This window comes from Rhineura floridana, chromosome 11 (assembly GCF_030035675.1).
Source record: "Rhineura floridana isolate rRhiFlo1 chromosome 11, rRhiFlo1.hap2, whole genome shotgun sequence".
NCBI classification, from domain to species: domain Eukaryota; kingdom Metazoa; phylum Chordata; class Lepidosauria; order Squamata; family Rhineuridae; genus Rhineura; species Rhineura floridana.
The window spans coordinates 40682883-40698411 of NC_084490.1; the positions used below are offsets into that span (position 1 = coordinate 40682883).

General features: G+C 45.0%; 1 protein-coding gene across 1 annotated transcript in view; it reads left to right on the forward strand.

Moving 5' to 3' along the window:
* HDAC5 (histone deacetylase 5) overlaps positions 1-15529 on the forward strand; it is a 96354-nt gene that overhangs the window by 58105 nt on the left and 22720 nt on the right. Inside the window, 5 exon segments of the mRNA XM_061590616.1 lie at positions 3507-3638; positions 7762-7984; positions 8502-8713; positions 9184-9483; positions 12708-12873. Of these exon segments, the coding sequence (XP_061446600.1) occupies positions 3507-3638; positions 7762-7984; positions 8502-8713; positions 9184-9483; positions 12708-12873 (1033 nt within the window).

The following is a 15529-nucleotide window of genomic DNA, read 5'->3' on the forward strand; positions in this document are numbered from 1 at the left end:
ATCTCTGGTTCTTTTGCTAGAGCTTATACCATCATGCCCTATTCAATTTGTTTGAGCTGAGGGCTCATCTGCTCTTGTGAATCCAGGATCTAAAGTTGGCTTTGTTCAGAGTCTTCACATCAAATACTCTAGGGTTCGTTTTACTACCTCTGGTCAATTTTGCTAATACAAGTTCTATTAAAGTAGTTAGTTGCTCCTTGCACTCAGACAGGAACTTTTTAATATGGGAAACATTGTCTGCCCAACTAGTAAACAGGCTGTTAATCAGCTCGTGTTGATTGCTGAGTAAATTCGTCACTGAGTAAAAACTCAGAGACCTTGTCAGCAAATGTTGAATTATCAGGTGATTTCTTGGGAGGTGAGGCACAACTCTTCTCCTTGCAACCACTTGGGGGTGTCAATTTACCAGAATGATTGAAGCTACTCTGACATCTTTGCTTGGCTGGAACATCCTCCGCAGCCATTTCGATAGCTAGACTGCACCTGCCATTCCTCTGATTCTCCTAGTCCATTATTTTCATTATGTAGTTAGGACTCATGGACCAGTCTAAAGTCTCAACCCCATCTAGTTTCGTTTCAGTAGTTGATTTTACCCGATTTACCCAATTCCTATGATTGCAGCTAAAGAAATCGGTAATCTTTTGTTGATTAAAGAATCACTATCATCTGTCACTGGGGCCAAGCTCAATTGATTATACTTTCCTCTGGTGAGAACCATGGTACCTCTTGAACTCGTCAAAAGGGGCAAGGCAGATAGATCTAGTCCACTGCAACAACAAAGTAGACAGTAAAATATAAGCTTAAGCAATATATAATAGGTTAGCTGGTGTCCTCTGAAAAGAAAAAAAGAAAAATAAAAAAATGAAGCTAATAAATCATATATTAGCGAATCTCTTATTACTTCAAGGTACTAAAAAGTCAATTATGGAGTAAGTGGCCAAATTCTTGAACTTAAATCTATTAATGGTTGTTTGATAGTCTCTAAACCAACTGTGTGTTATTTGGTCCTTTGTAATTTTTTAAAAGTATTATTTCACTTATTTATATATATTCCATTTACATTTTTTAAGATGAGGTTGTGATAATATCTGTTTTTATCTGATGATTCAATTATCTGTTGACTAATAAAATTTGATTTGATTTGCCTTGAATTCCATTATCCACATTGTTAAGCAACAAATCCTCGTAACACTGTTTCACAGTAATGCAAAAATGTTATAAAACACAGTTGTCATGGGTTAAGGCCAGATTGGGGGAATGGATCTAGTGGGAAATTTTTTTTCTTGTGGGCAATGCTGATATCCCCCCCCCCGTAGTGCTCAGGCAGCCTCTGTAGGTGGTGGGTGCTATTAGTGCATCTGGTGGATGTGCCTAGGCTTTGGGGGCTAGATTGTGCAGCAGCCTAGTCGAGTCCAGGGCAGGACCTAAGAGAGAGGTGAGTGAGGTGGATCTCCAAGGCCCAGGAAGCCTAATGAGACCTTATTAACTTAGCTGAGGCAATGGGGAACTGGAATATTCTGTGTGCAAGTCTGGGGGGCATTTCCCCCCTCATTTGTTAAAAAAAGTTAATGATATCCTTTCAAGCTGGTTCCATTTCAGAATGGTTTTGAAGAGAATAATACGGCTACAGCCTTAGTTGCAACACTTTAGACCTCCACTTAACTGTGCAAATCATTATAAATAATTCATCTTATTTAACTTTTCTCATGCGAACCTACCAAAATAGGGTGTGTGACATTTCCTGGTAGAGCCATCAGAAGCAGTGTTAACTGGCTGGCCCAGGGCCTTTCTATAGAACAGAGACTGTATGTTTGTGCAGTTAATTCTAGCACCTGTAGTTCGGAGACACGTTTAGTTCTTACGTGATGCTGTCAAGCATTTCCTTATGAAAACAAGCCTTTTAAGTTGAGACCTATCCCAGTCTGCGTCTGTGTTAGAATTGCTTGTTAATATGTTTTTTTAAAATAATGTTTTTAACCCTTTTTTAAAAGATGTTTTTAAAACTTTTTTAAAAAAATGTTTTTAACATTGTTTTGTTTTAATGTATTTTAAGGCCTGTTTTTATGATGCTTTAAAGTGTTTTTAGTGTTTCTGTTTGCTGCCCTGAGCTCCTGCTGGGAGGAAGGGCAGGATATAAATCAAATAATAAATAAAAAAGTGATGTTTATAGGTATTAATTTAATTTTTGAAGTGAAACTTCTCTTAATTACTTTTCTGGCATGGCAAAGGAAACCAGGGTAGTTAGTTTTGGGAAGCAGTGCCTCAGGAGAACTAAATTCACAGTTCACGAGCTTACTAAAACATTGTACCTGTGAAAGCCCTTCCATGCATGTACACTTTGTACGCTGCAGGACGCACCTTTCCTGCATCTACAGCTGTGTGTGAAAATTCATTCTCAACTTTAATGTATATGGTGACACCATACAGGTGTTCAGTGCTTCATCAGAGAAAAGAAAACTTAATAATTGTGGCCTTTGAAAGTAATATATTTGAAGGAATTTCAAGTGAACTGTTCCTCTGTGGGTTTGCAGAGAAATCATGGCACATTTCACTTTATTAACAGTTCAGATCATTATGGTGGGATGACTTGCACAATATACATTTACTTCCTAGTCACAGTTATTTAGTTTGCACAGCTATTTTGCAAGTGGAAAATATTGTATTTAAAGTGATTTGCTTTTTTGTAAACTTCACAAGTCATAGTTCCTAATGAAAATGCATAAATTGGGGTTTATTTTTGTCATTACCTATGAAAACTTTTTCTCCCAGAAGCCTCTTTTATAGTGACCAATGCCCCAACCTTTCTGTCCCCCCAATTTTTGTCTCTGTCCCCCCAATGAAAATTGTCTCGCTATACTCCTGGTCACGAGGAGACCCCCTATTCCCCTCATACAGTTGCAATTCCCAGACTTCTTAGAAGAGTGATTGACTGTTAAACCACTCTGTGAATTGTAGCTCTGTGAGGGGAATAGAAGTGTCCTAACAACTCTCAGCACCTTTCACAAACTACCCTTCCCAGGATTCTTTGAGGGAAGCCATGGCTGTTTGAAGTGGGATAGTAGTGGAATAAATGTAAAATGTGAATGTGGCCTCAAACAGATGGTGCCTTCTGTTGTTGTGGGAGTGAGGCCTTCTTTGATTGCTGTCTGAATTTGTCAGTGCTACCTGCTGTTACTTTTTTGTATTGTATTTGCCTCTTGTAGCATATCTACATGGTATGCCCATCTTTTTAATGTGCCGCAGAATTCTTTTTTGTTTTTGCTAGAGCAGAGGGGAAAATGGCAATCTTTTGGAACTGTGTGGGGGCATCATTTCAAAAATAAATGAATAAACAAGCCAGCCTTCTGGTATTTACACTCCAGATGTCTTTTGTCATGCTAGTGGGATCAAACCAAGGAAGCTGGAAGAGCATTTTTTTCTTGCTTTGTTGCAACTTCTTATCCTTTTGTTTCTTCTTATATTCCCCCTCCCCACTGTCTTTATCCTTCTTTCTTTTTATATAGCAGATGCTGCCCCAGCACCGAGCTGTGAACATGGATGGGTCAGCTAGCCAGCTCAGCTTGTACACTTCCCCGTCTCTTCCCAACATCTCCTTAGGACTACAGGCTACCGTCACAGTGACAAATTCGCACCTCAACGTGAGTACACACTACCCACAAAACCTAATAGAAACCTAAATATGAGTGCACTGGCTTGGATCCCCCCAGGCCATCTAAGCCAGGGGTGGGGAACCTTTGGCCCTCCAGATGTTGCTGAATTACAACTCCGATCATCCCTGGCCATTGGCTGTGCCTGCTGGGGCTGATGGTAGCTGTAGTTCAGCAACATCTGGGGGGCCAAAGGTTCCCCTCATCTGAACTAGGCCCAGGTGCAACAGCCCATCTTGCTCAACCTTTTGTCTTGCAACAGTAGTGAGCCTTGTGCTGTGGGGAAGGGTAGCTAGCTGGGCATGATAGTACTGAGTCATCCCCTGTTTAGTTCCCAGTGTCTGGCAGTCAGGAATATGCAGCTATTGAAGTTGTTATATCCAAGGCCTGCTGCTGAAACCTCACCTTGCTGGCCACTGGCAACCACTGGCCACGGGCTGATGGGGCAGGCAGGAAGCCGGGAGTCAAAATAGGCAGAGCACACTTGACAAAGGCACACTTGATACACACAGAGTCTAAGTAGTGGTGGTGGGAAAGAGCAACGCTAGGGGTTAGGAGGGGGAAGAAATGCAGAGGTTATGGAATGGAGGGAAAAGAAATAGTGAGACTGGAAGCTGAGAGGAAGCAGAAATTGTGAGACTAGAAAGAGAGTAAGGCTAGAGAGAGGGAGAGTGGGCTGAAGCTGTGAGGCTAATGAGGGGACTGGGGGCTGCTGGGGGACACTGGCTCCTGTTAGTGGCTTGCTGCCCCTTTTATGGGCTGGTCCCCCCTGTTGCTGGCTCATTCTATTCTTTTGTGCTTACTGCCTTGTGGGGGCTGCCACTAAGTTGAAAATAAAAGAGTGCTGCTAGGTTAGACCAAAGGACCATCTAATCCAGCATCCTCTTTCCGACGGTGGCCAGTCAGATGCTTCCAGGAAGCCCACAAGCAGAATATGAAGGCATGTGACCGTTCAGTGACAGGCCGCCTTTGAATACAAACTTTAGTGTTTGTTACGATCCATTTAGCCAGGTGGAACAGGCCTTAAGTGTGGCAAACTCTTCACATGCAACTTGTTTCCCCTAGGTACGAATCTCTGTTCCTTCATCCTCATCTTTTAAAATACATCTGGGTTTGTTGTTGCTGTGTTTCTTACCCACCTGTTGGCTTCTCCTTTAGTCATCTTTCACCTTTATTTTTTTTAAACTGTTTTATGTGTGAACGTGACTAGAAGCCTGCAGACAAATAACTGATTCATTCAGTTCAGTATGAAATTCAACCCCTTTCCCCCACCTCACCCCACGTCTTCTTGGCCCACATTTCCCGCTTAGGGGGTGCCTAAATAAAAGCAGGCACTTGGGATTACTCTTATGGCAGGAACTATAAGTGCTCCGCCTGCCCCTTATGATCCCCAATGTGCAGGGTGAGAAGCAGGTTTTGCCCCTCTCAGCTGTGGGTCAAACTACAGTCTGCATTTAATAGGACCTGGTGGAAGCTGTTGAAAACTGAGCCTATTTCTATTTGCATATCCCCATTCTAGGCCCTCTTTCTTAACCATGCTGGAGTAGAAAGGGAATTTGGGGAAGCAGACTTTCATATAGAAAAAGAAGGTGTCAGTTGCTCCAAAAACAAAATGGCAAGGAAAAGCAGACAGCGTTTTGGTCTTGCACCTCAATTTCTCTAAATCAGCTTTCCCCACATGGTTTAGACTACAACTTCCATCAGCCCCAGCATCATGTGGTCACACTGATTGGGGCTGATGGGAGCTGTAGTCCAAAACATCAGGGGTGGGGGGACACCAGGTTGGGGAAAGCTATCCTAAATCTTTTTAGTCACCAGTGTCACCACTGTGTAGTGTGAATAAGTACAGGTATTGTTCCTCTTTCGTTAATTGCATACCCCAGACACATTTAGGACAAAACTGACTCTCTCAGGTTCTATAATAAAGTTAGTGCCATTTAACAGTAAGAGACTCACATTTATGGAGTACGCTATGCTCTCAGGCATGTACTCGGGGACAACTATGCATAGTTGTGGCATTAGTGTTTTCTTTCTTTCTTTCTTTCTTTCTTTCTTTCTTTCTTTCTTTCTTTCTTTCTTTCTTTCTTTCTTTCTTTCTTTCTTTCTTTCTTTCTTTCTTTCTTTCGAGATAACTTCCTACCTCTTGTGGGCAAACTTTCCCTTCTACCCATATTTTAAATTAGGCTGTGAAAGTATGACTTGCCCAAGATAATCTTTGAGCAGAAGCAGGAATTTGAACCCAGGTCTGGGTCTCACTTGTCTAAGTCCAACACTAGCCACTACATCACACTTCCTCTCTCTGATGTACTGGCTACCAAGTTACCTATCACTGCTCTAGATAGTGCAATATATATTGCCTTGCTTGTCCCTGTAAGCAGCAATGTCTACTGCAGTAGCAGCCACCTGTTCTCCTGGAAGGGGAAGGAACAGAAGATGACAGAGCTTGGAACTATTCCTCTATATATTTAGCATGTGTGTTTAAAATCTTATATGTATGCTAACAGCCATTACAATGTCATGTGGCATTGAATTCCATACTGAGTTTCGTGAGGATTTTTTTTGTTTGCTTGTCTTAAATCTGCTACTGATTAGTTTCACTGTACTTTGCAAATCATTTAATACTCCCCCCTTTACTCTTGCTATACAACTCTTATATTACAACACCTTGCTATGCAACATTGCTTTGGTATTTTATATGAGTTGGTTATGTATAAATATTATAAGTAAATAAATATAAAATTTAAAAATAGGATGTTAAAATCTCTCTCTGGCTCTGGCTCTGGCTCCAGTGCTGTCACAATTCCCCCCATCCCCAAATTGCAGAAGGAACCACTATTTGATGATCCTCCCTAATGAATATTTAAAATGCCCTTTATGTGCTTCCTTCTGCTTTGTGATATCCTTTTTTGAGGATCCTTCTTTTCTCTGGGTCTTAATTTTCTTCCAACCAATTGGTGCCCAGCTGTAACCTATTTATTGCTTTCCTCTGACAAGCACAAAACTTGGCTCAAGTTGGGCATGCTGTATTCGTGCCCAGTCTACAACTAGACTATTTTCAGCGTCAGAAGTTGGAAATAGCTGAGTGGCAGACTTCGCATTCTGCTGGGCTCTGCTGTGATGTGTTTTCCTTGCCCAAGAGTAGGAAAGAGCTTACGTTTGTGCATGTGTGCTCTGGACACCCAAGCCCAGCTGAAGTTAGCAAAAGCTCCACTCTTCTATTCGTTGGTCTGGCCCTGAACGTGAATCTAGTTATGCAGCTGGTGTTAGCCTGTGTTAGGTCACTGCATTCTAAAGACCAGCTGTCTGCCATTTTGAACATAAACAATGTTCAATGCCATTTTGAACATTGTTTCTTCTTTTTTCTAACCCTGCCCCACTCCTGAGTATTTTGTTTTAATTCCTTTGGGTGCTGCTCTTCTAACATGGTGCAAAATAGTGATGGACAACCCCTCCCTCGCACATCTGATTTGCAGTGGGCCTTTTAAAATGGGATAAATGTGGAGGATATTTGCTGGATGCCGTAAATTATTGCAATCTAAAATTGGCACCGTTCTAGTCCCTGCTGCTGTTGCTATTATTACTATTTTATTTATTAAATTTATATCCCACCCTTCCTCCCAGAAGGAGTCCAGGGTGGCACTCCTCCTCCTCCTCCTCCTCTTATAGTGCCATCTCTGGGACTCAACCTGAGGCCTAATTATTTCTGCAAGGCCCCTCTATGGCACCCACTCAGCCTTCAGTTAATTTTGGGAAGGGGAACAATGGAGAGGGCTGGGAGGGTAGTGCTTAGTGTTCAGCAAATCAATTTAGGATTTGCCCAGAATTGAGAGAGAATAAGGGTAAAAAAATCTAACATTTGTGTGCTCAATGAAATACATAATTGTGTGCATGGAAAACAACTCTGGATGCAACAGAAACCAGGTTCCATGTTTTGTCACTTTTTTAACATATAGCACTCCGTTGAAATATGAAGATTTGGAAAGTTTGCCTCACCAGGACAGTGACTTCAGCTGCTGGGGAGGGGCGGGATGGTGGAGCTCAGGAAAGAGCCTGTCCATTTGGCAGTCTGTGTGTTTCCATGATGATACCAAACCTTCTCTTTTTTCCCCATTAGGCCTCCCCAAACTTTTCCACACAGCAGGAAGCAGAGCGCCAGGCCATCCAGTCATTGCGCCAGGGGGGTGCCTTGACAAGCAAGTTCCTGAGCATGTCATCCATCCCCAGCTGCCTTCTGGGGGTGGCCCTTGAGGGTGAGACCAACAACCATGGACACGCTTCCTTACTTCAGCATGTCCTGCTCCTGGAACAGGCTCGACAGCAAAACACACTAATCGCTGGTGAGTGGGAGAGGACACAGACAAAATATGGGGCAGCACATTGGCAACTTATATGCAGTGGGATGTAATAATTCAGCCACTGTTGCTGGCAGTAACCAAGAAGAGCTGGGGGATGGGGTGGTTGGTGGTTTGCTTTGCAGGAGCCGGGCTTGTGAATGTCCAGCAGAATGAGTGCAGGTCAGTGTCATCATCAGTGGCAGCAGCAACTGATTACTATATTCTTGTAGAAGCTGGCTCCTGGCCCAGCAGCAGGAGCTCTTGAAGGGGTAATCGTTCTAATTGCTGTTTCAATGTTACTTCCCTTCACGTCCTATAAAATAGGAATTGTTGTGAGGAGCGGGGAAGATTAACTTTACAAATCAATTTGTGCTTTCAAACTGCTGCAGAAATCATCTATTTAAATGAAAATAGCCCTGAGGACTAGTAACTTGACTTGTGGCTTTTCGTTTTTAAATGAGCTATGCTGAAGTATTCTAGAAACTGTCTTAATGATAACCTCCAGCCCCCTTTGCTACAGTTCCTCTGCACGGCCAATCTCCCCTGGTGACAGGGGAGCGCATCCCCTCCAACCTGCGGACTGTAAGCAAGCTGCCTCGGCACCGCCCACTGAGCCGCACCCAGTCTTCCCCGCTACCCCAGAGCCCGCAAGCGCTGCAGCATTTGGTTGTGCAGCAACAGCATCAGCACTTCCTGGAGAAACAGAAACAGCAGCAGATCCAGCTGGGAAAGGTGGGTAGAGAAGAAGGTGGCTCATTTAGCAAGACTTGGGTCAGTTGGAGGTTTGTGCAGTATACTTACCCCCAAATTTTGCAAATGTTGTGTGGCATGCCATCCTAGGTCAGTGTGTAGGAATGAGGGGCATGTCCCTTCTTTTGATCCCCCTTGCCACCCCCCATCATGCTCTAAGATGGCTGGGGCTGAGGCCTCCTTACCAGCATCTGCCTGTCCTAGGACAGGGGATTGGAGCAGCACATATATTTCTGTCAATTTCCCCTCCGTCCTGCTACCAATTGAGGAGGGTGTGTCTGGAGCTGAAAGACTCACTAGACTTTTGGTCACAAGAAGTGCAGAGCTGAGTGCTGGCTCTCTGCTGGCCCAATATGCCCCCTATGAGGTGCAAATTATTCACCAGTGACCTTGGAATTGCTAGGTGGGTGAAGTCCAGTCTCTTTCCCTTCTCTCCCTGACCCTTTTTGTAGATCATCACCAAGACAGGTGAGCTGCCACCGCCACCCACCACGCACCCTGAAGAGACTGAAGAGGAGCTGACAGAGCAGCAGGAGCCCTTGGGCCTGGGCCTCAGCCAAGGGCCCTTTGTGATAGATGGGTCAACAGAGAGCAAAGGCACACAGGATGGCCTGGAGGAGGAGAAGGAGGAAGAAGAAGAGGAGGAAGAAGTGGTGGAAGAGGAGGGCTGTCTCCGAGTGAAGGATGAGGCTGCGGAGAGCCCACTGGAAGAAGATCAGGAAGTTGAGGAGCTGGGAGTGACTTACAGGCAGGTGAGGCCTTCCTTAAAATCTGTTGTTAGTTGAAATCTGCGTGGAAGTCTCCTTTCTTTTGAAAGGAAGAGACATACAAAGGGGGGCCATTGCTTGAAATCCCACCCTGTAAGACAGGGATCACCAGTGCAGTACATGTGGGCACCAATGTGCCTGCCAGTACTTCCTACAGTGCCCACAAAAGGACTCTATAAATATCCCTTCATAAATCCACAACACATAAGAGACTGTTTGCTCTTCCTGTGTGGTTCCTGTTTCCACTGGCTCAACATTTTTGTGTTATGCCACACCTACCATGGCATCCATTTTGTGACTGGCATCCACAGCACATTCCCAACATTCCAAAGGCTGCTGACCCCTGGCATGGCACAAGCCCCTCCTCCTCGTCTACAGGGAGCAGATACAATATAAGAGGCATTCGTACTTAAATGTAGGCCTCACCATGCTGCAGTGTTGCTGTGCGTGCAAGAGTTCTCAGATGTGTCTGAGAATAAAGAGCTTCCACATGAGGTACAAGGCTATACGCCACCTCAAAGGCAAGAATTTGAGCCAGCACGGATTTGGACAGCCTGGTAGCAGTTCCCATCCCATCACTAACCTTTTTCCCACTCCCTCCTAGCAGCAGGTGTAACAGCAGAGTCAATGGTGGGAGGATTGGTGGGTGAGAGCTTCCTTCCCTCTCTTTTTGTTTCCAAGTTTGTATTGGCTGACTGCACCACTTCACTGGCCACATAGCTGAGGGGAAGTGTATAAAAGCATGATAGAAGTGTATAAAAGGACAGAAGTGTCTAAAAATTATGCATGTCATGGAGAAAGTGGTTAGAGAAAAAGTTTTTCTCCCTCTCTCATGACACTAGAATTTGTGGACTTCCAATGAATCTGAATGTTGGAAGATTCAGGACAGACAAAAGAAAGTACTTCTTCACACAATGCATAGTTAAACTATGGAATTTGCTCCCACAAGAGGCAGTGATGGCCATCAACTTGGATGGCTTTAAAAGACGATTAGACAAAATTGTGGCGGAAAAGGCAATCAATGGCTATTAGCCATGATGGCTATGCTCTCCCTCCATAGGTGGAGGCAGTGTGCTTCCAAATCCCAGTTGATGGAAACTGCAGGAAGGGAGTGTGTTCTTTGTACTCAAATCCTGCTTGCAGGTTTCTCATGGGCAACTGGTTGGCCACCGTGAGAACAGGATGCTGGACTAGATGGGCCACTGGCCTGATCCAGCAGGGCTCTTCTTAGGTTCTTGTGAGAGTAGAGAAGGTGTCAGAGAGCTACGTGCCTTCCTGCCCTGCTTGTGTACTTTCCATTGGCCAGGGTGGGAAAGTCAGTGGTGCCCTAGGTAGCTTATTGGTCTGATCCTACAAGGATCTTCTTATGTCAGGTGTGTGGAACTTATGGCCCTTCTGATGTTGCTGAACTACAACTCCCATAATCCCTTGCTATTGATTATGCTTGCTAGGGCTGATGGGAGTGGTAATTTAGCAACATTTTATTTATTTACTTATTTATATCCTGCCCTTCCTCCCAGTAGGAGCCCAAGGTGGCAAACAAAAGCACTAAAAACACTTAAAACCGTCATAAAAACAGACTTTAAAATATATTAAAACAAAACATCTTTAAAACCATTTTTTAAAAAGCTTTAAAAACATCTTTTTAAAAAAGAAAAGATTTAAAAACATATTAAAAAGCAATTCCAACACAGATGCAGTCATCCGGAGGGCCAAAGGTTCCCCACTCATGTTCTTAGGAAGAGATGGTGGGTAGTTAGCCTTGCCTTTTGAGCAGGGGCTGGATGGCATCTCCTCTAAATCCTTTGAACATTTCTGTGAAAGAGGATGAGAACTCAGAGACAGAGGTAGACTATAGTAATGGTAGCAAGTAGGAGCAGGCAGGGTGAGGCTCCAAAGCATCAGGAAAGTGCATTGCTAGGGATATGAACCTGGAGAAGGAGACAGAAGGCAGCCTCTCTTTCCCCCATTGCCTCATTCATCCGCGATAGCAGTGATGAAGTCTCCGTAATGAGAGTGATTCATCCTCCACCCCTCAGCCACCCTCCTTTCCTTGCTTATGCGCATCCTTCCTACTTCTCTATGACATCCTTGAGGATGAGTCATTTGTCTTTCATTCTTTCTTTTGTGGACTTCACACTGGAATGTATATTTGGCAGACAGATGAAAATCTCCATCTTCAGAAAAAAGGAGAGTTTGTAAAGAAATTGGAAAAGGGGTCGTCGTGTTGGGTTGAAAAGAGAGAATTTGGAAGCGTAGCTAGAAGTGCAGCATTGATGTAGCAAGGGGTTTGCTGCTAAAATGGGTATAGCAGGTTTGGGAAAACTTCATTTTGATTGCTTCCAGGAAGGATGGGGAACCTGTGGGTGTTACTGGATTCTAATTTTCATCTGCAGCAGCCAGCATGGCCAATGGTCAGGGACAATGGGAACTGCAGTTAAATGCGATAAATAAAATCATTGTGACTGTATCACTGTTTTGCCATAGGTTCACACTGTGAATGCATGTCCAAACCCCATAGATCAGATTTGCATTTAGGGTTGTATGAGGGAGTCTATTTCCCATGACAGTCTGGCTCGTTGTGGTTGCTGGAAATTGCTGCTTATGTTGGTTTCCTGCTTGTGGGTAGCTGGTTTGTGTGCCAATGTAGTAAAAAAGCTTACTGCTTGAAATCCTGTCTCAGGCATGGAATTTGGCTTTCTAAGACTTGGCAGTTTCTGAGTTTTGTTTTTTAAAGCAAGTTGCCACCCTTTTGGCAGCAGAAATAGATGGGAGGATGGAGGAACAGCATCTGACAAAGGGGAGCAGAGGATGAGCAGGATTTCCACTGGAAGAAATTAGATCTCAGTGTCCTACATGGCTCCTTGCTTCTCCCCAATGAATTAGCTGAAAGAGAAAAAAGTTAAAAACTAAGCAATTATGTGCTCATGTTTCAATGTATGTAATTTTATTAGATGCCACAGCTGGCCAAAGTCACAAAATTTGAGTTGCCTCTTCGTGCAGAAATCTGAGGTTTTTATTGGGAGGAAATTGCACACAAATTAACCAGTGAGAATACCTGCCTCATAGACACCTGCACAGTTTGGCTAAACCTGGCCACATATTTTAAGCTGTTTAAATATTAAAGTAATGGGGCCCTTTGAATGTTCTTTCTCTTTTTCTACCTGCCCCTCCTTCCCTGGCTGGTGTCCCATGCACCACTATGGCAGGTGTTTGCAGATGCACATCAGCTGCGGCCTCTTCAGCTCTACCAGACGCCCCTGAGCCTCAGCCCACTACCCCACCAAGCCCTTGGCCGCACCCAGTCTTCACCTGCCAGCGCTAGCCTGAAGAGCAGTACAACTGAACCCGTGGTCAAGCACCTTTTCACTACAGGTAGGTGGTGATACAACCCCCTCTCCTGGAGTCTGGAAGACAAAGAGAGCCCTAGGTTGAGATGGCCTAATTTCTACAGAGGGGGTGAATATACTTGTCTGTCTAGAAGCAGTGTTCCTTGCTGTGAAAGCTCCAGAGGTGTGAGGAAAACACATTTTGCAAATGCTCAGCAGTACTCTTTTCTGTAATTTGTATATTTTGTGGTTCTGGTCTATCTCAGTTCCTTTCTGCAGGGCACTTCTCGGCCAACAGCCATGCATCAGCTTGATGCCTTGTAAGAAGAGCCTCACCCTATTATGGAAAACTGGGCGGCTTCAAGTTTTTTGGTTCTCTTCCTTGTTCTTCTGCGCAGGGAATTCCCCATCAGGATTGGCCTGTGATTAGGGCTGGCCCAAGACATTTGGTGCCTGAGGCAGAGTAGCAAATGGGGCCCCATCCCTCCAGTCAACCTGCAAAGTACCCAGGGCCAGCCTAGTTGTATTGGCTCCTGAGGCAGAAAATCCCACAAGCTACTTCCCCACTCTCTGACAGGAAAAAATACAATAATAATAAAAATAAATAACTCACAACTTGCTGCCCCTTCCTGATACCCCAAATCTGCTCCCTGAAGCTGCTGCCTCACCACCTAATGGCAGGACTAGCCCGGTCTAGTGATAAGAAATTTTCTTTGCTAATCCTCTCAAACATAAATGTGCTAAAGTAGATCCTCCCTCCCCCACTGTGCCCCACAACAGAATGTAGAATGTATCCCATAATCCCCAGTAAATGTGTTTAATCCCAACATCATGCACACCTGAAGCTCTTTTCCACTTTAAACCTATAAACTCTTAGATGTGATAGTTCAAGAAAATTCTGCAAGCTAGTTCCATTATGCAATCCCATGTAATTTACTCTGATACAAAATATTTATGTGTGTGTGTTTTTAAGACCTCCCTTCAGTAAAACTATCAGAACAGCTTACAACAAAATAGTAAGAAAATCAATATAAACATTACTTATTTAATTGTTCATTATGAGTATTTTTATGCCTCCCTTCTGTTGTATCCCTTGAGTGGTTTACAGAAATAATAAAACAATTAAAATGAAACACACACACTAAAAGTCACAAATTCATAAAAGCAGCACCAAGCAATAGTCCAAAAAGCTTGGGAAAATAAAGTCTTTGCTGAGTGCTGAGATTATAATAAGGCAGAGGGGCAGGCAAATTCTCTGATGAGGGTGTTTCACAACTGGAGCACCACCACCGAGAAGGCCCTTTATCTGGTAGCCATTTGCCTCACCCCAGGTGGCGGACGCACCCACAAGAGGGCCTCTGCTGAAGTTATTAACATATTGAGGGGTACATACGGAGAAGGGGAAGCCCTTTAAATATGAAGGTTCCCCACTAGCACCAGTGCACATGTTGATATGCATTGACACACACACACATCTTTCACAGCTGGTGTTGTGACCCCAGAGTCCAGCAGTGACCAAGGCACAAGAGTCGGCGCCTGCAGAATCACCAGCTAAGGAGCTAAGCCAGGGTTCAGGGCTCTGAGCTTACTGCTGGAGATTGGGAGACCACTGAGCCTAAGGATGGGTCCAAGGCTGGTGCCAGGCATGACTGTACCCTTGGGCATCAGCCTGCTCCGGGCCTGTAATGCCATAGCCAACACACACACCCATACAGGCGGCGCAAGGCTAATAAGCCACTCGTGCACCCCACCTCTCGTGTCGTGTGAATGACATGGGCATACAGCATCCACACTGGCGGGAGAAGTAGGTGGGGCATGCGTGTAGGCTTATTGAAGCCCACACTGTCTGTGTTGGGGAGGATATCTGGGAACTCACTTGCCACAATTCATGGCCGGGGCAGGTTGCAGGACGCTATGCTGCCCCGGATCATGGAACATAAACACCACCCTAAGGAGGAGCCCTTCAGGGGCCCTCAGTGAGGGTCCAACCTGGCCATCCTCTGGCACCAGCCCTGGGCTGACAGACTGGAGCCCACTGAACAACATCCTTGGGCTGACAGACCGGAGCCCACCGAACAACATCACTGGGCTGACAGATGGGAGCCCATCGAACAATGTCCCTTACCAGCAGGGTCTGTAGAGTCAAATCCATGACCCTCATGGGCATCTTCCCCCAAGGAACAAAATGCCTCCCACATTACCTCACTGGTCAAGCGGCACAGGGAGTGCACCAGGTGGAAGGCCGTGGAGCATAAGAGGAGTGCCTCTCTTCAGAGCAGAGGATTGGAGCTTTAAACAAAAAAAAGTTCTCCGCAAGGGGGCAGATCCTGGGAGAGGCAGTCTGGAGGTAAAGGCATAAAAAGGCCCATTTTTATTTCAACTTTTGTTGAGAGTAGATTCTCACTCTGAGCTCTTCCTTGTTCTTCAAGTAGGGCCCCGCTTTTCGGCGTTCCGCTAATATGGCAGCACCAGTGGGTGATCAGCTGGAGTGAGGCGGCTGGAGCTCCCCGTGCTCCAGCTGATCGCTGTCAGCTGGAGTGTGGCTTCTGGAATACAGTAGGGCCCCACTTTCTGGCGGTTTTCGCTTTTCAGCGGGGGCCTGGAACGTAACCTGCCGTATGAGTGAAGCCCTACTGTACTGACTTGCCTTGCCCCATGGGCTCCTTCACCAGGACAGGGCAGCTGAGGGAGCAGGGCTTAAT